General features: G+C 32.8%; 2 protein-coding genes across 2 annotated transcripts in view; both read left to right on the forward strand.

The window, feature by feature from the left end:
* The first annotated feature begins 1781 nt into the window (after positions 1 to 1781).
* Positions 1782 to 7148, forward strand: LOC127721755 (salivary glue protein Sgs-3-like). Its single transcript, XM_052228556.1, has 7 exons — positions 1782 to 1906; positions 2730 to 2987; positions 4029 to 4235; positions 4747 to 4863; positions 5487 to 5612; positions 6236 to 6333; positions 6872 to 7148. The coding sequence occupies exons 1-7, from the start codon at positions 1810 to 1812 to the stop codon at positions 6890 to 6892; spliced, it is 924 nt and encodes a 307-aa protein (XP_052084516.1). The 5' UTR covers positions 1782 to 1809; the 3' UTR covers positions 6893 to 7148.
* Positions 7149 to 9085: 1937 nt separating this feature from the next.
* LOC127721754 (uncharacterized) overlaps positions 9086 to 20605 on the forward strand; it is a 45820-nt gene continuing 34300 nt past the window's right edge. The window contains exons 1-3 of the mRNA XM_052228555.1: positions 9086 to 9148; positions 16342 to 16846; positions 17391 to 17516. Coding sequence (XP_052084515.1) covers positions 16364 to 16846; positions 17391 to 17516 — 609 coding nt within the window. The 5' untranslated portion in view covers positions 9086 to 9148; positions 16342 to 16363. The remainder of the gene's footprint in view (positions 9149 to 16341; positions 16847 to 17390; positions 17517 to 20605) is intronic.

Here is a 20605-nt window from a genome sequence, read left to right on the forward strand (position 1 = left end):
ACAATACGTCAAGCTCTAAATCGCATGAGTGTATAATTGTTGTGATATTACAAGAATTAATATTACAATCTACCCAAAATGTAGATGTGGATCAACTTACGAGGATGCAATTCCACTATTTTCTCGAGTGTCACTTGTACCAAAATCAAACAATTTTAATTTCAGATATTGATGAATTAAAATTAATATGTTACTTTGCCGGAAGTTTAATTATTACCCAAGACAACTACAGATAATTTTTTTTTAAATTCAGGACAAATATAAAACAAACCAAACGCTTCTAGGGTACAGATCAGCTCTAAACTTGTTTCCCTTTTTTATACGTTCCATGTAACACTAGATTATATGCACAATATTGTCATTTATCTACCTAATGCGTATTTGTTTTATTATATATAATGTTTTGTTTACTGTCATGTAATTTATATGAAATGATGTAAAGAGATGCCTTATTTAAGTTGGAATAACTGTTGTCCAATCTTTTTCTTTAATTTTAATTAAAAGACAGATTTGTAATAGGAACTTTGCTTATTTCTGAATCCTTGATATTTATTTCAAGTGTATTATATTTTTATGTGATGATTTGTCTGAATAAATATTGTTTAAACTTAAATGCTGGAAAAATAACTGATTAACAGTGACTCCGGCTTTCAAGCCTTCATCCACTCATTTTCATTCTTTTCTAGTACCTAAAATATTAGATATACTTACTTAATTGCTATTCACGGATATATTTTCTTTCTAATTTTACGAAATTATTTGCAATACTTGAAAAATGCCAAATAAGGTAAAAATGTATATATATACAATATGTTTAAATAGAATCGACAACAGAGTACATGGTAGATGCCATGGCTAAGATGAAGGATGACTACAAACCTATTAAGCAGACCGGAGGTGAATACTCGCTGAAACAGATTTCCAATAGCGGAACGGCATCAGGCACGTGGTCTTCTATGTCAAACAATAATATGTTTTCTGGAATGGGAAGCTTATCGGGTTTTTATTCTTTTGGTGGCATTGGTGGCATGAAATCTCCCTCTCCAATGCTTCAAAGCGGTGGTATGAACAACGCGAAGACGATGTCAAGTGTTAACGGCTTTAGCAAACCTCAGTATTCTTGTAAGTAGCCAAAGAAAAGGTCGATCCGTAACACCATCGTGTTTCCCAGGAAAAAAAGATTAAAAATCAAAAATACAACTTGGGAGATAACAATGTTGAAATAAATTGCAACCCTGCCATCAGACATGATCACGACAGAAATAAGTTGATTTTGCTGTGTCCATGTATATTATCTATGAGAACGGTTAATTGCTTTTGGGAGCCTGCTATGTAATTTTTATGTAAAATGAGCTATTCTTTCGAGGTCAGTTATTTGGAATATTCGATATTACACGTTGTGGAGTAGTAACATTTAATAGAGAAAATAACGGAACCTGTTGGTTTATCCAAAAGTCTAATTAACTATACACAGTACTGCATAAAGCGTAATTAACTATTTGAACCGCAAATAGGAAAACTACTTTCATAAGAGGCATTTTAATCAGATGATTTGATTTGAATACACGTTGTGAATGAGTAACATTTTAATTGTTTTGCTTAAACCTCGTTAGCTTTTCACACGCTTTATTTGGTACAATTCCGGCCAACTAATTGGGCGATAAATTCCACATAAACATACTCTATGACATTCTCGCCTTTTCATATGGTTTATTATGTTAATGGTACAGGTTAGGAATCATCACTTGCTATCAGCACGTTTTTCATTAATGTTTCTTTTATAAAGCATTTTTCCAGCCATTACAGCAAATGTTGCCCGGTCAGTGCCCACTAATGGACTATTCGTGTCCGTCGGCGTGTTGGTTTACAGACACATCGACCGGATGCATTACATGTGCATGCAAAGGTAAAATTTAAGTCAGAAATTCTCACAAATGATTACTTAATTGCTGAATCTGATGTTCAGTAAAAATCTGATGTTCAGTAGTTGTCGTTTGTTGATGTGGTCCATAAGTGTTTCTCGTTTCTTGTTTTTTTATATAGATTAGACCGTTGGTTTTCCCGTTTGAATGGTTTTACACTAGTAATTTTTGGGGCCCTTTATAGCTTGCCGTTCGGTGTGAGCCAAGGCTCCGTGTTGAAGACCGTACTTTGACCTATAATGGTTTACTTTTATAAATTTTGACTTGGGTGGAGAGTTGTCTCATTGGAACTCATACCACATCTTCTTGTATCTATATTATACATGTATGCAGGAAAAGTCCAATTATTGATGGTTACTTATTTTACATCCCATGTTGCATGCAAATTGACGACAAGAAAAACTAAACAATTCATATAAAAAGTAGTTTCTGATTGGAAGGTATACCAGTATAAAAGGCTGTAAATTTTGACAGCCCCTAGAAAAGCAGGGTATATGGAACAGGAACAGACAGTTTGCCTTGCAACAGGTCACCAACAAGCTCCCAGAGAGTTGTTGCAAGTGTTCTTTAACGTACAGAGAGCGTGGTGCTCACCCTACACAAGGCATCAGATATTAACGTCCCCATTCCGATTGGACGTAATTTTTACATAATAAAATTGTTTAGCGCGTACAAGTGAAAGTTATGTTGTACTTTTACAGCATATACATCAATGTAAAGTTGTTGTATATTTGATACCGATGAATAATTATTTTTAATCTATATTTTTTTAATCGTTTTGATTAAACGCATACTCTCCATTGTAAGTTGGACAACTGAAAGTAACAGAAAAACCAAAAACTTTACCAACAACAGATGAACCAACAACATCAGTACCAACAACAAATGCAAATGTCAATCACCACGGCAACCAAGAACACCAACAAACAACCAGAAAATTAGTACTACCTAATGCTCCTACTCAACAGACTCCGATAGAGACAACAGAACACCGTACAACATTAGATCTGAACAATAAAGCGACAGAACAAAATGAAATAATATCAAAAGGTCAAAACCGAAGAGGTATGTATCAAATTATAGTTACAAATGCGCGGGCGATACCAAGGGGAAAATCAAAACTCATAAGTCTAGATAAGCTGACAACGCCATGGCAAAAATAAATAACAAGACGACGAAAAGACATAAAACTTAAGACTGAGCAGCACATAACCCCGAAGCGAAGACGTGTTTGTCCAAAGTGTCTTCTGCATTATCATTTTGATATGCAATATCAAAACATTACCGTAAACATATTTCATCATATAATAGACACTGTTCAGTTTAAAATCTGTATCATGTTTTTTTTCTATACAGTTTCATTATACCAATATTAAGAAACAAGTTTTACAACTTGGTGCATAAAGCATGATATACTTTCTGATTACATTTGTCGGTCTCCATGAAAGACCGTACAGGTAGTATAAGTCTATGCTAGCTGTTAATCAAAATAAATATAGAACGTTGTTTAATTGTATACACGTATTGATAAGAATTAAGTGCAAGTCTTTGTAAGAATCAGGCAATTTAAAAAAAAATTAAAACATGGCCGAAAAAAACCCACTAACCTAACCATCCTATTTTGAAGTTACTCTCATCCTGAGTTAGAAATGGTAGGTCTTTCCTTTCTGTGTGTCTGGTAATTTGAGAAATCTCTTGATACATTTTGGTTAGAATGATAGCAAATTACAGAGCTAACTCCCCTTATAAATAGTTAATTTCTAGTGAATTTCAACCAAATTATATTTTGAATTACCAGAACAGGAAAAGGAAACAAATGTTATATTCGTGCACCACTATACATTTTGAACATAGATTAATGTCAACCTGAGTGGGTTTTTGTTTGTCATGTTTTCACCGCTGCCTGATTTTTAGGCAGATTGGCACTTAAAAATATAAAAAAAACAATTCTTGCATATCTCGGCAATTAGGTCACACTGGTTAGTTTGCGCCTCTGATAATTTTCATATACAAAGGTGTGTGACAGTGAAATGTATGTCGACGTATTATTATATGAAAGTGGAACGAGCTAGAACTTCTATATATCTATCATCTTAACTTGACTAGTATGTCTACCGATCGAAGATAGCTGTCCACTGCATTGTCTGAACTATGACCGTCAAACATTTTGTGCTTTATGCGAATGTCCACAGACAACAACATCGACAACAACAGCAACAACAATAGCAACAACAGCAGACACAGCAACAGTAACAACAAAATCGACAACAACTGTTCCATCAACAACTGCTTCGTCACAAAGTTTGGCTTCAAGTAAGTTTTACATGTCAATAAAAAAATATAGCTTACAACAGTTTGAAACACACAGTCTTTATTTCTTGTATCTGATATTTCTGGGTTTATGTTTATTGTTTCGACAAGTTATTAGATATGCATTAAACGTATTTATCTAAGCCTTAATATTGTTAATTTAATCAATATTTTATCTTTTACAAGAAAACGCATCTGTCCCAATTTTTTTCCTTAACTAAAGGATCAGTTTTTTTCCAGGTAAACCTACATTTATAGATATTTATAGGCATTTTATTCAGATAAATTTTCAAAATACCGATTTTCAACCATGTTCCAAAATTTGAATTATAGGAAAAATTGGTACTGCAGTTCATTCAGTTCGTTCACTGACAGTGATTTTTATTTGGATAAATCATTGCTGAAAAATAAGAAAAGTCACAGAAAAACAGTCTTCTCAGAAAAAAATTCGAATGAAGGAACACTTCAAATAACCATTGTTATAAGTATCAAAATGTTTGATGTAATTTTTCAGCATGTAAACCACTGTACAAGTCCTGTCCTATCGAGTGTAGAACATACGATACACAAACGTACTGTCCTGTCTGTAGATGTCAGACGACAACACCACCACAAGTACCAACAACTGACAGTGGGTACACAGAATTACTTACATACACTTTCTATAATCATGTACTATTCAGTAGTAAATCAAAATAAACGGTCAATTGAAATAATAACCATGACCAAGTCATGAATCTATATCTTTAGGGCGACAAAGAGATGTGGGTTACATGTTAATGAAACAGCAACACAGTGATACAAATATTCAAATTAAAGACATGTTCCTTAGCTGATTCATCTTTTTCTGCTGGAAGTGAACATCTGAAATGAATATTCATTGCACGAAATTAAGTTAGTTACCTGGTAACATAATTTATACTACAAAAAAATATATAGAATATATATGCACATTGTTTTGCTATTTTATACAATTATAAACCTCTTTGAGTGACACTCTCCCTACACAACTGACAAGGCGTCGGATTTTAACTTCCAAATTCTGACTTGATCTAAAAAGTCACTTTGAAACATATCCAGATTATGAAGTTTATACATTTTTTTTAAATCATGTACGGGTTCATAGTATAAATTAAAGAATAACACAAAAATCACAGAAAAAAACTTATACACGGCTAAATAATGAAAAATAATCCATTAGATATACAAGTTCAGAACAACGTTTTTTTAATACTATTACTATTGAAATTTCAGGATGTGTTTCACTGCCAGTTGATTGTAAAACAGAATGTGTCAAGCTAGGATTAAATGGTTGTCCCGTTTGTCAGTGTCCTAATGTCACTGTAAACTCAAATAGTGCCGATGTAAATGTCACAAAAGGTATGAGTTGATGCCAGAAATGGTTTCTCTTATTGTTAGATTTGTTAGATTGGTGGATAAAACAAAAATCAGGAATCGCAAAATGAAATGAATTTAATGGAATTAGTCGAACAATTTGTATTGTGTGTGTGTGTGTGTGTGTGTGTGTGTGTGTGTGTGTAATGGTTTAAAAATGGTTGTCCCGTTTTTTTAAGTGTCCCAATGTCAATGTAGACGGAAACAGTGCAGATGTAAATGTCACAAAAGGTATGAGTTGATGCCAGAATTGGTTTCTCTTATTGTTAGATTTGTCAGACTGGCTGATAAAAAAATCAGGAATCTCAAAATGGATTGATTTTTTTATGTTTAACGCCACTTACAACACTATTTGCTACTTTGTGGCGGCCAGTTTATATTTGGTGGAATCAGAATGTAGCCGGAGTGCGCAAAAGGAAATGACCTTTATGGAATTAGTCGTAATAATTGTTTTTGAATGTGTACGATGGTTTGATTTTTTAAAAAAACTTTGTGGTATAATGTGTTTCTCGAGAAAATAATTAACTTTTAGATCAGAAGCAAGAATATCAATGTGTACTTTTTTCTATCATGATATTGATGCGATAAATTTGTGGTTTTTTTTTCAGATTTGACTTGCCCGCCTATAGACCGTAATTGTCGGAAGGAATGCATTACTTATGATCCAAAATCTTTTTGTCCACTTTGTCAATGCAAAACCAAAGAGGTAAATTTAATATGATTAAGCCAAGCCTTACCACATATGCATTTATCTTTCCCAAGTCAGAATCTCCTCAGTGGTTGCTTCATGTCAAATTTATATTTTGGTTATTTGGAGAATTAAGTGTTGGTGGCAAATCTTTATTGCAATTTATTCACAATTTTCATAGACCCGCTAAGATTTAGAGCTTGGTGTAGTAAACTCCTGTATGGTGCGGAATCAGGGTAATAAATGTGGATTTGAGTATATACTAAAATCGATTTTAGGATACCCTAAATTCACTTTAGCATATACTAAAATCATTTTATGATACCCTAAATTCACTTTAGCATATACTAAAATCAGGATACACTAATATCGATATGTATGACCTTGTTTCCGCGTCATGCAGCTGTCTATTGTAAAAGACTGTACAAATACCTCTTGTTATCTTTTTGGTTATCATTGTCTTTTGGTTGATGTCTTATTGTCTAATCTCCTTTCATTCAAAGTTTGTATATTATCAATACATGTTCTAGTACTTTCTTATTTTATTTACTTTCAGGAGGACACGGCGCATAACTGAAGGTTTTGATATAGTACAACCATATACCTCAAGAACTCGATGTCTCTTGTTATGTCCAATTACCCCCAAAATGTAGAGACAATAAAAAAGAATGAAAAATAACAATATTTTCAAATCTCCTTAATTATATATATAAACAGTTAAAACATATTAATTATAAATGCTGTAAAATTGAAATTGTGTTCATTAAAATAATTATGGGTTAATTATTAGTGTGCATGTGATACACATCAAATAGCTGACAGTGTAATTTAGATTGATGCCTTTTAAAAATAAAGAATATAAATGTCCTTCCTAGCTACTGTCCCACTGTTGTATCTGTTTTCGAAATGTGATAGATATTCGTAATTTAATGTTACTGATGTAGTTTCATATGTGCTGATGCAGAACAAAGCAAACACCAATCAATCAATCTTTAATTAAAATTCAAATTGAACTTACAAGTTGAAATAACACTTGAACGAGTTAGTGTGTAAAATCTACCCCGGGAAAGAGAATGTGAAAAGATATCAAAACAAAAAACTGAATAACCACAATTACATTAAAAGAAAATCGGGTGTTCTATAGAATAATGGGCAAATGTGGAGAATAAAGTGCAAAAACATAAAGAATAGAGAAAAATAGGCAAAACAAAATAAAGAACAGAGAAAAATAGGCAAAACAAAATAAAGAACAGAGAAAAATAGGCAAAACAAAATAAAGAACAGAGAAAAATAGGCAAAACAAAATAAAGAACAGAGAAAAATAGGCAAAACAAAATAAAGAACAGAGAAAAATAGGCAAAACAAAATAAAGAACAGAGAAAAATAGGCAAAACAAAATAAAGAACAGAGAAAAATAGGCAAAACAAAATAAAGAACAGAGAAAAATAGGCAAAACAAAATTAAGAACAGAGAAAAATAGGCAAAACAAAATAAAGAACAGAGAAAAATAGGCAAAACAAAATAAAGAACAGAGAAAAATGGGTCGCTGAAATATAACACGTATAAAGAATAGAGAAAATGGTAAAAAAGTTAAAGAATAAAAAACTGAAGGGCCCCATCCAGACCCTCATAGTTGTTGAGCAATGGCATATGCTTATCTCTTTGCGTGACCCTTTATCATTTATTATGGTTGCATGATTGAAAGCGTTTGACATGGAATAATCTAGGTTTTTTATGCAAAAAGGTAAATAAAGAAGGTGATTCATGGCAGAGACCTATAATACTAGTCTGTTCATGGCGAGCATAGTCTTGACTCAAAAGTTTAACTTTTATTATTTTGACCGAGTTATCGACTACCGATCAAATGATTTACGGGTTGTTAATGTTTAACGCCACTCAGCCACTTTGGCTATATCAAGGCGGACATTCGTTATTGTCAGAGGAAACTGGAGTACCCGGAGTGAACCATATAGACCTTCAGCAAGAAAACTGATTAAATAAAGTGTGCAGCAAGAATTATGGATAGATAGAAAAAAATTGTTCTGAATTACGGCATTGATTTTCATCACAGCCAAGAAAATACTAGTGAACTACTTACTAAAATTTATGCAAAGAAGTCAGAAACTGTTGCCAGGTTTATGCCTATTAAAGCCCAGTATATAGTGATCGTAGGCAGTATACTTTTTTGGTGAGCTCTGTGTGTTTGTTATTGAAGAAATACAGGGTTGTTAACAATACAAATAAGAAAGCATGAAACCTGTGAAGTTCTTGTTCTTGCTCTATATATTTTATTTTTATCAATATCAATAGTCAATCCTAAGAGGAGTTAGAAATATATATATAATAGACCAAATTTTGATCACAGAAATGCCCCTCAAACAGCCAAAACATCTCCTTATTTTTATATTTTCAGGTACATTTGTGAGGCAGTGAAATAGGTTATCATGTCCCTTTTTATGAGTCCTAGATTATATTTGTCCTGAAGAGAAAAAAAAACTTGAACTTATAGTGGACATGCAAGCAATATTGCATATTTGAGCTGCTCAGTGTATTTTATTGTTAATAATTCAACTTCTGCAATGGAGTTCTGTTTTACTAGGGTTTGTTACTGCAATCTAATTAAACATAATGTTAGTTTTCGATACGAGGGACCGTAGGATATCACAACATCGGATTTAAATCTGATTATTTGCAATTTTAGTTTGATTTATCCGCAACCGGATCCATGCTCATTATTTTAGGCTCAGCATAGACCATCAATTATCTCCCCTTGAGTTGCCGCCAAAGTCAAGATTTGTGACCAGTCAAAATACTGAAAACAAGAATGGTTTGGGTTTGTTGTTGTTTTTGTGAGGCTTTTCTCTACAAATTTAAACAAGTTTTCCATTTTTTTCTGCTATTGACAAGTAATAAGCTGTAGGTGGTCCATGTTCCTCGACAAAAATGAAATGAGCGTCCGTGGCAACCACATAGAAAAGACTTTTAAAAGGCATGTCCATGTGGAACGGACTGTCTATGGGAAAGAGTTCCATATGGCACCACGGAATAAACTGTTAAAGTGTCATTTAGTTTTGTGGGGTGCCATATGGAACTCCTACCATACATGTAATTGTATGTTCTGTATAAGCCTCCTTTTGTTAGGAGCACCACCATGAGTTATGGTGTAAAAGAGGACATTTTGCATACTGTTTTGTTTCAGCACAGGTTAGTGTGAGTATTTGCCTACCAAGTTCCTGTGCCTGGCATTGACAGGTCTTGCAGCCAGAAAGTTGGCCTTCTCCAAAACACAAATAAATAAAAATGTACAATGCAATTGAAATAAAAACATGGCACTGGCTACAGTTACATGGAAATGTAACAATAATATAAATTTATTGTTACATTGGAGACTAATTGCCGGAATGCAGGGTTGGGTAAGGAACTGATTAATTACGAATGTAACAATAATATTCGGGTCTACGGTTACATTGCGTTATTGTTACATTAAAGACTGCAATGTATGTTAGATTTATTTAAACCTTCTATAGTTATGTTGCTTAATTCTTCGATATGTACTAGATAATATTAATAATAACATTAATATTATTCAGCGAATAAGTATTGATTGTTTAGGTGTTGTTAAAAATCATGACTACTACAGTTTAGTTCAATATCACTATTGATGAATACTTAATGAACTGTTCAATAGAGCATGTACTGTCACGACTGATAAGATCACAAAATATCTGGACTCTGAAAATGAAAACACTGTTTCCACCAATTTCAATCTGTCGGCAAATGTCAACATTAATTGCTTTCCCAATTGACTTGTATTTAAACAACCTAACATGCTTCCAAAAAAAATATTGGACGAAAATGTAAACATCGCAAGAGTAACAAAATATTTTTCACCTGAAGCATGGCATTCAGACATTGAAAGTTTCTTAAACTTCATAAAGGGAAAATGCAGAATGGAATTGTACAGTATGCAATATAGAGCGTGTGCATTGCCGTATCACTGGTTTGTGATGGCTGCTTAGAGTGGTTTCACCGAAAATGCGTCGGGCTAACAGTGTTCTCCCCAGAAATTTTGGATAGCATCACATTTGGCGTAAAAAAATAAACATTTTTTTCAATGACATTTGACGCGTCGCGGCGATGATCTATTTCCTTTATGTTATATATGTTTATATTGTTCAATTCATTACTGAGAATACAATTAAACTATAACCATGATAACAGTTGTTTCAGTTTATGTTTTCTATATTCATTTATAGTTACAGAATTATTTTTTTCCTCTTGGACCAAATAAAAATATATGTGTGGTTCCAGTTACCTACTCAACTAAATGAATGAATGAATGAATGGTTTATTATAGTGCAACCTGTATATATACAATACTAAATATCTAGCAAAAAAAAGAACTGGTTTTATATAAAAAGGGAAGGGAATGTATCATATAGCAATAAAATTTCAATTAAAAAACTTTTTCTTTATCATGTCTATGAAATTCATTGTTTAATGGTACTCAATGAATTAGTCCCAGTTGTTTCTTTATATCAAAATGATATATATTTTTAACAAAGTTAAGCTACTTTAGCATGTTTAGTCAGTATATTAAAACAATGCTTTTTCAAAGAGAATACATTTAGCAAAGATATCTAATAAATAGTCTGTTAATGCAATGTGTGCATCTGTAGTTATTATCGTAAAAATGCGGAATTTTGTCATATCTGGTCCAGTTCCGATCCGTAGTTTACACAAATATAATGGCGGCGGAAGAAAAATTTACGAAAATAAACAATGTTTGACAAGAGATTAGGGATGCATATGACGCTTTAAATGCATTAAATGGATGAAACATTAACTAAAGCCAATTATGATCTCTTTCTAAAGAAGTATCAAACTTATTTAACTCAAAATCAAAATGTTTAATATACGCCATGTACGCTCTCGATTAACTAGATACCGGAAATGAAAGAAAGTATTTTTTTTAAAAGTTGTAAAAATATACGACCTAACCTCTTTTCTTAAAGAGAGAAATCGTTTGTATCTTTGAATTTGGATTAATGCAAACGTAGATTTCGAATTGTTTTTCGATTTTCTGATTAAATTTTCTCCATGTTGAAATTTGCGATTGGACCACGTGGTATTAGACATGTCACAAGTGTCAGCTTGGGGTATTCGTATCCATTCAGTTATCACCCAAAGGGCAATTTACACCTATTTAATCACTCTAAATTGCCTCTATTGTCGGACTTGAAGGGATTACAATTAAAGGTGATATAATTTTTATGATCACAAGCGGTAATTAGATGAAAGTTCAAAATTTAGGACATGGTTTTGCGATATAGAGACAAGAAAAATAGCATCCTCAAAATAATTATAGCGTCGCGGATATATTATAGCATCACGGGAAAAAAATATAGCGTCTCGGTGCCGCGACGCTAAAACGGCCTGGGGAGAACACTGGCTAAAACATGCTCCAAAAACAACATACTGGATTTGTAGAAACTGTCATTGTAAATAAAAAATCAAAATATTGTATGCAATATTGTAAATATCAAATAAAAGTTTTCAAGTTTTATTTTAATACATATTTATTACTATTCCCATCGTACATTGCAGTGCGTCAATGTAACAATAACGCAATGTAACCGTAGACCAAAATGTTATTGTTACATTCGTAATTAATCGGTTCCTTACCAAACCCTGCATTCTGGCAATTAGTCTCCAATGTAACAATAATTTTTATATTATTGTTACATTTCCATGTAACCGTAGCCAGTGCCTAAAAACATATGAACACACCAAGTGACCTGATTCCCTCATCTTTAAAATTTATACTGTATGTGCATGGGATGAACTTTACATTTTTGACGAGATAGAATCTTCAACAGACCAAGTCCGATCATTTGCAGATATTGTTAGGAGGGGGTATTTGGACTAATCGCTACATGACAAACACACAGCTGTGTAATAAACTCCATTGGATGTGTCACTGTACCATATCAAGATCAAGATGTAATTAGGTGCAAGACAACTTAGCACAAAGACAACTAGTACTGTATATAATGTCAACTCGAACAAAGTATAAAAAGACTAAAATTTGGAATATTTCAATGATTAAATGAGGTCTACTAAAAACACAACTTGGACTGTCTGCACTAATTAAACTGTTAAAACTAAGACATACACTGAAGAAAAGGTTATTGCATACAGCATGTACACTACTAGAAATTATAGTTTATATATAAGCAGTTCTGCAGATATTTATTCAAAAGTAAAGCTCATTTCATGAACTAGAAGCTTATATTCATAACCAAGACCAAAGTAAACTTCATCTCATGTTCATCTCTGAGTATCAAAATACACTACAATGTAAAACTTGCAAAATATACCTTTAAGGAAGGTCCAAAGATATTTGTACACTTTAAAGGAGGCGATTGACTGTAATTTCTTAGGTGGCATTCTGACAATGCACCTGATGTGCACTGAACAGCATCCCCTGTGTCTGGGTTATACTGTCTTATTCCTGTGATAATGTACTAAGTTTTCCATCACTGACTAGGCTGCAGTGCATTAATATTGTCTTTGCTTCATTGTACATGAGGGCAAGTGGAACTGGTCATTTCCCTTCTTTGCCTGTCTGAGTAAGTCAGCCTTTGAGATTTATTTCTCGACAACCTGTAACCTGTAAATGAACTACATGTAATGTAATCCGGGCTTTCAATAGAAGACGGTAGCTGGCAGTTTTATCCGTCTATAGCACAGAAATCAGCCGGCTACTTAGCCAAAAAGTATATTGTTAAAAATCACAAAAAAACTGTTTTAGAGATTGATCGAGCGATATGAAGACAATAATTCTATTTCTAAAAGAATAAAAATCTAAAAATAATCCGTAAAGTTTGTGTGCCTAAAAGTCTAAAAATAGACAATCAAAACTGACCTTGAAATGTTTTTACGCAAATAATTTTGCAAAACGAAACCTATGTCATGTATGTTAAAAGCCCTTTACAACATGTACAATAAGCATGATAAGTTCGTTTTCCTTTTTTTCATAATTCTGGAAGATTTTTCAACTCCTAGATGAAATGGACTCGTCCAAACGTGAAAGAAGTTAATTTAAAAGTAACAAATATTTTCAAACAATTTGGAATTTCTTATTCATAGATAGTCTGATTGAAAAAAAGTTCTTCCATTTGGATATCAAAACAGATATCTTTGACTTTCCATTGGACGGGTCTACTTCGTTTATGACACAGATGGTAAAATGTTATTTTCGTGCGATGTGTGTGTAAATTTTATATCAAGTGTATTTGTGCTTGAAGCTCATCATTCGCTTTATATCCTGAAAGTTGATAAAAAGCAATGAGAAGCTGTGTTTTTTTTCGTTGTTGAAATGGCCATTTATTTCCTGTTTGTCCTTGGACATACCCCCTTTTAAAAACTTATTTGACGATAGTATACATTCACTGTACGTTTAAAGCAGCTTTTTTAATGTTTGGACCAAATAAATTAAGAAAAACCATACAAAAAATTTATGTTAGTAAGCTGGTAAGCTGAAATATTTATCAAATTTACACATATTTCTGTGTTGTAAGAAAGTTTTTTCTTTTTTTTTAGACTGCCTGTCAGTAGTGACCCGACTTTTTCACACAAAAAAATGTAAACCAACAAATTCAAAACTCTGGCATTGGGAAAAGAAAATATTTGTTTAATTTCTCATAATATAGATCGATTTTCTAACCCTAATCTTACAGTAAAATGTGTTGACTGCCCCTTCCATGCTAACGTAAAAAATCATAGTTTACACTTGTATTCAGCAGCGACATCTAATAAATTTGTATCAAAAAATGTGTATAACACAAATACATAGAGAAAAAGGGTCATGACAGCTAAGATAACTGATTGACTATGACTTTTAATTTTGTTGTAACCATGAAAATTGCAGATTTAAGTTAATTAAATGCAAAAGCATATACCATATACGAATAAGTTTATTAATGTTATGTAATCTGCTGCTGAGACATTTTCCAATTTTAAGGATAAAAACAGAAACTTGCATACTTGTTTGATCAATTTAGTGATAAATATCAAAACAGTCATAGAAAAGAATAGAAATAGAGTAGAACATTTTATTTTAAGTCAGGTTTACATGAAACATTACAAACATAAGCTCTGTAGAGCTATTTGCCTAAATTAATAACAAAAACAACACATACAATATTAAGACATATATATAAAACATACAGAATTTTGTACTATAAAATTGAGAATGGAAATGGGGAATGTGTCAAAGAGACAACAACCCGACCATAGAACAGACAACAGCAGAAGGTCACCAACAGGTCTTCAATGCAGCGTGAAATTCCCGCACCCGTATGTATTTATTTATTTCAGCAGTTATTTTGAGACAGAATTCTTTTTTCCCCTTGAAACTTGTGAGATGTATGTTAAAACTGAAATGATATTAATCATGAGGATCAGTTAAGAAGAAAACAATCAATATATTAGTTTTAATGGCCTGTATCAAATGGCTTGTAAACTCTTTTCTACATGTTGAAAGTTCAATAAGAATTTGTTTTAAAAAATCATTTTTTAGACAGTCCCATCTTGGTTTGTAATAACAGAAAATTTCTAAAAGCTTTGTAATCAAAATTTGAAATTTACAAAAGGTTCCAAGAGGCAGTAAATAAACAAAAGACACTAGCTTGGTATACTTCAAAATTTTGATACGGTTATATAAACCAAAATTCATTAAAAAATGAAAACTTCACACAAAAAAATGGCAATCTGAAAGTTGTAACTATATATGTGCCAGGAGGCTGCCAGAATGCAGGATTTTGCTTCAAAAAACCACAGAGCTTCTGGGGTCCTTAAACAGCCACCATACCCCCTTGCTCGCTGCGGCAGATGGCCTTGTCGGCTGTATTGGTGGATTGGCTACTTTTTGGTTTCAGCCTCTTACTTCAAATTCTACTGAAAGCCCTGAAAGCAAATTTTTCACTGAAGTCACACATTATGTGGACTCTCCAGTCATCTGCTGACTTGTAGGTCAAAGTATTCAAAGCTTTTGTTTACCTGTGACTTTCATCATGTTCATATATCAATTTTGACCTGATTTGGATTTACTCCAAAGGTTTACCAGTACTGTCAATTCATTTATTTTTTTGTGGGTACATGTACCAATTTTTGTGTGTATTTAACATGGTTTTGCCAAAGTCTTTCTACAAGCCTAAAAAAATGTGTACTTCGTTTAGTATTTAAATTCGTGATTTATCTATACCAATGAAAAATTTGGTATCCAACGAATAATAATGAATCCAGAGTAATAAAATGCAAAATACTGGTAACTGTGTCAATATTTGACAAGAAATTGCAGTTTAAATTATCAAATGAATTGTTGGACAAGACGTGCCAGAGAATTAAAAGATGATGCAAGGTTTTAGTATATTGGATTTGGTTACAGATGTACATGTACATTATTTATTTTTTATTACATAGCTTTTATATAGCGCCTATCTAATAAACATAATACTCTAAGTGCTTAACATATAAAATTGAAGGAAAATATATATCACAATGCATACAATAATAGCAAATATATATATATATATATATATATATGAACATAAGAATGAAACAGAAAATAAATAGAATAATGATGTTAATTAAAAGCATTGAAAGGGGAATTATATATCACAATGGATACCATAAAAACATATTAGAATATAATATGATAGTGGAACTTACATGACTTAGATGAACATTGTTATTTGAAAATATTAAACACATTTAGGGCAATTCTAAAAACTTCATTGCCATTGTCAATCACAAAGAGGAAGTTAGAAGAGCTTACTCATTACACATGAAGGAAGTGTTATACAATTTTTTTGATAGTGTTGACAAAAATTTGAAAATAGAAAGCTCTATCAGGCTATAAAAAATTCTCTTCAGTTAAAACCTTTTCATAAAAAACAGTTTCAGATGTTGGTCAAATAACAATGATTTTTACATTGAATGAAATTATATTTTTTTTTATAGTTATAAGCACATAAGTTTATACATGGGTTCCAGTGGAAGTAAGAGCAAACCTGAACCAAATTCAAGTAACAATGCTGGCCCCGAGTCCACTCATAAAGACAACAAATCTGAAGGTTCCACAAGTTTGCCACCTCTGAATCCACCACAGAGCACAGAGGATAAAAAGATGACCACTGCAACCAGTAGTGTAACAAAACTGTCTGAAGTTTCAAGCTCAACAAGTCAACAAAATCAGAATGAACAAAGTAAAAGCAAGGGAAGTAATTCATCAGATTCTAAGGAGGAAACAAAGGGAGATAATTCTCAAACAGTAGTGGAAGATGATTTTATTGAACCAGAGGACCAAAGGAAGTTTGATGAAGCTGTGGGTTGTGCATGTGTTCTTATTAAACCGGAAAGTTTAATGAAAAAAGTGACAAAAAATATAACAAAACTACAAATGTTCAGAGCATTGCCAGTGAATTATAATTTTTATGATTTCCTATCCAAGTTGTCAAATTTACAGGTAAGAATTCAATTGATTACTAAAGCTGTGAGTTAGAGGTTTGTACCTAACCCAAGGGAATTGCATATCATTAGTGTTCTATATCGTCTGTGTCTAAATACATGTATGCCTTGAATGAAATAAACTGATCTAAACACATCAAAGATCTACCTTTTACACCTGTCCAAATTCTCAGAATAACGGAAAACACATAATAAATGTCACAAACAACCATTGACAAGGGTGATAGGCACAACTTTATCATGTGAATTGAATCTCCAAATATTCACAAGTACAAAACGAAGTAAAAGTAGTGGTACATTTATATAATTGACAATATGACAGAGAAGTCAAGTATGTAGGAAAACTTACTGTCAAAGAAACAGAAGCATACAGTTATCAGAAAATGTTTCATTTTTACTACACAGTAACAATTGAAAGACAGAAAAATCTGTTAAGATATTCAGAAATGATTAAGTTATTGCTTTGCTCATAGTGCATTCATAGCACACATACAATTTGTTTGTAATTTCATGTAATTATGCGAAATGTTTCTTTATTACAGGAAATTGACATATCTAATAATAACATAGGACCACACTCATTCAGGAGTATCTGTTTAGCAATGTGTAACAATGCGACAGTGTCTAGTCTAAATATAGCAGATAATATGGCTGATACAGATAGTGCTGTAAGTATAGTAATGAGTTTGATAACGGGAAGGTCAGAGGTCACAGTGCATTTGTCCAGGGGCTTGATAAAGATAAGATCAGAGGTCAAAACATTTATCAGGAAAAGTTGGATATAGGAAAGATATTATTAAAACAGCATTCCTAAAACATACATCCATGACATCATGCATTTTCTATTTGAAAATTTTTTTTTTTTTTATTGTCTATTAGAAATATGCATGCAAGCAGTAGCACTGGTCCCATACAAGTTGATGTAGGTTTGTCATGGAGACTGCCATCTGAGTAATCAATAATACCAAGGTGATGTAGGTTTGTCAAGGAGACTGCCATCTGAGTAATCAATAATACCAAGGTGATGTAGGTTTGTCAAGGAGACTGCCATCTGAGTAATCAATAATACCAAGGTGATGTAGGTTTGTCAAGGAGACTGCCATCTGAGTAATCAATAATACCAAGGTGATGTAGGTTTGTCAAGGAGACTGCCATCTGAGTAATCAATAATACATAAAAAGAGACCTAGTGGTATACTACTGTTGCCATTATTTAGTACATTGTATTCAGGAAACTTCCAAAGATTGTCAATGATCACATTATTCCTTTAATAATGGTCTTAGAAGTAATAATAATTGAACAAAGACAAACCACTGTTAAGGGTCTTGACTTTGAGCTGAAACAGTAATGATAAACTAGTTTTGTTATATACATCTAAGCCTTTAGATTATTTTTAGGCAGTTAAGCTGCCTTATGCTAGCACCCTAGATTTGTGTTCTTCCCAACGAATGCTGAAAAAAAGTGTCATTGTTATAATCTAGCAGACTGATATATTATTTATAACTAATTGTAACAAATTTTTCTTACTTTAAATTTTGGAATACAAAAAGTATAACCAGAATAACCTTAAATGATCGTCAAACGACCCATAATATTTGAAGTTGCACATAGGAAATAGTGCTCAATAGAAATCTGTACTTAGTTTATTATCCCCTGTGCTTTTGGCTAAGATGTTAAAGAACAATTGTGTGAAATATTTCATCGCCGAAAATCTGTAATTACAAGTCATTTATATTTCCCAAATGGCAAAATGCACAGGAATACTTTCATGTGCAACAAATCTCTATGATAGAGGAAATAAAGTTATATATCTAAGTTGGCGGTAATTTTACAACTTATCTTGCCAAATAAGGTTGTTGTTTTATGAATGAAACGAGGCCATGAAACATCCGGAAATCGACGTCGATAGGATGTTTTCAGTAATGTGGACAACTCGTCCCCGAGACAAGTTGGACCGAATCCACTCAAACCGTCAAAGAAGACACAGGGGTTCAAATTAGCGGTGGTCCGAGGTCCGCGACCTTCCACTTTTGCAATCGGACTTTCGACTTGGTTACTAACTACGCCCGACGGACCTTCGACTTGAAAGAAAATAAAAATATAACTTTGAAAACCTTTAAAGGCTTTTTACCAAAGTGACGTCTCCAAATAAACGATCTCAAAACTTATTTTCATCTTTATTATTCATGACAGCGATGTTAATTTTGTTCAACCGCTAGCTTTATACAGAAAATCGCCGACAAGTAAGTTCAAGTAAGGTGTAAATTTGAGTAAAATCGTATCTGACTTGACAAAAACAATATTGAAAAACAATGAATGCCATGAAGACAATTACATTATCGGGTCCAATTCCGGAAGCGGATTAGGGTAATTCAGGGTTTTGGCGATCAACTGACTACATAAAAAAAAATTTCAGGCAGGTGACAAAATACATCTATGGTAATGAAATATAAACACTAGAACTGAAAACCAAAAGATATATGGAAAAGAAAGAAAAAGCAGAAAATATTTTATACAGAAACTCAAAATTACTTTTTGGCAAATTTTAATGTCAAAATCCAATACAATGTGACAGTATAAATTTTCTTTATCAGTGATAAATGTTGATAATGCATGTAGATGTTTTTAAAGTGTAAACATATTACTGCAATTTCAAGGGGTAATTTTTTCTCAATTTAAATTTTGAAGGGCCTGTTAAAATAGCTGGAAGTTTCTTACTTTATTTTCACAAATAGTACAACTAGATATGATACCTGAATGTAAGCAAAGCAGCATAAGCTCTAGTGGACTTTTAAAATCGAGCTGAAATACGTGTGAGCCCTGAGATAATCATGGCATAATTAGCAATTTAATACCAATCGTTGAGACAACACACCCATCCACAGTGACATGCATCCTCCCCAATACCAAAAAAAAAAAAAGATTACTTGAATTAATTATATAAAAGACAATTACATTTATCGTGAAAAACCGTGAACATGGTGAAACTGACAATGAAATAAGCTAACCTCATACCAAAAGCACATTAATTTTGTATCTAACTGAGTTATGAAATATTTTAAGTAAAAGTAGGACCTGGAATTTAGGTTGTGGACCTTTCAGTTGGAGAGTCAAAGGTCCTGGACCTTCCAGTACCAAATGTTAATTTGAACCCCTGAGACAACTCGGACTGCTTGTCAGATGTTAGACTAACATGTCTAGTGGAGCCATCAATCTTTTGCTTGTGCATTGGGGTCTATTTAGGGGTATTTTGAGAGGCCTAAAGAAGGGATGGGTTTACTGTAGAACCCTATGGGGTTTTAGTTTTTAATAAATTTTCTCGAAAACAGTAAGTGATAGACACACGCGGTCTTCAGTAATGAGTAAAGGACAATAAAACAAATCAAATAAAGTATAGGGTGAGTCCCTGGGGGTCGTCACAACCCCCTTCAATTTGAAAATATGCTTTTATCTTGTAAACGGTCACAATCCCCACCCCTAAACCATATATTTACTTGTATGGGACAATAAAACAAATCAAATGAAAATAATTTGGGGGAGTACCCTGTGTCACCCACCCCCTTCTGTTTGAGAACTTGTAAACGGTCAAGATCCCCACCCCTAAACCATATATATTCATGTATGGGACAATATAACAAATCAAATGAAATATATGGGGAGTCCCTAGGGTCACCCACCCATTCCTGTTTGAAAACTTGGAAATGGTCGAGATCCCCACCCCTAAACCATATATATTTATGTATGGGACAATAAAACA

The sequence above is a fragment of the Mytilus californianus genome, unplaced genomic scaffold, assembly GCF_021869535.1.
Source record: "Mytilus californianus isolate M0D057914Y unplaced genomic scaffold, xbMytCali1.0.p SCAF_12, whole genome shotgun sequence".
Lineage (NCBI taxonomy): Eukaryota > Metazoa > Mollusca > Bivalvia > Mytilida > Mytilidae > Mytilus > Mytilus californianus.

Coding starts and splice junctions, on each gene's coding strand:
- LOC127721755 (XM_052228556.1), top strand. CDS start 1,810: ATGTTGCCCGGTCAGTGCCCACTAATGGACTATTCGTGTCCGTCGGCG. Junction 4,236..4,746: donor GTCACAAAGTTTGGCTTCAA/GTAAGTTTTACA, acceptor GTAATTTTTCAG/CATGTAAACCACTGTACAAG. Junction 4,864..5,486: donor ACAAGTACCAACAACTGACA/GTGGGTACACAG, acceptor TTGAAATTTCAG/GATGTGTTTCACTGCCAGTT.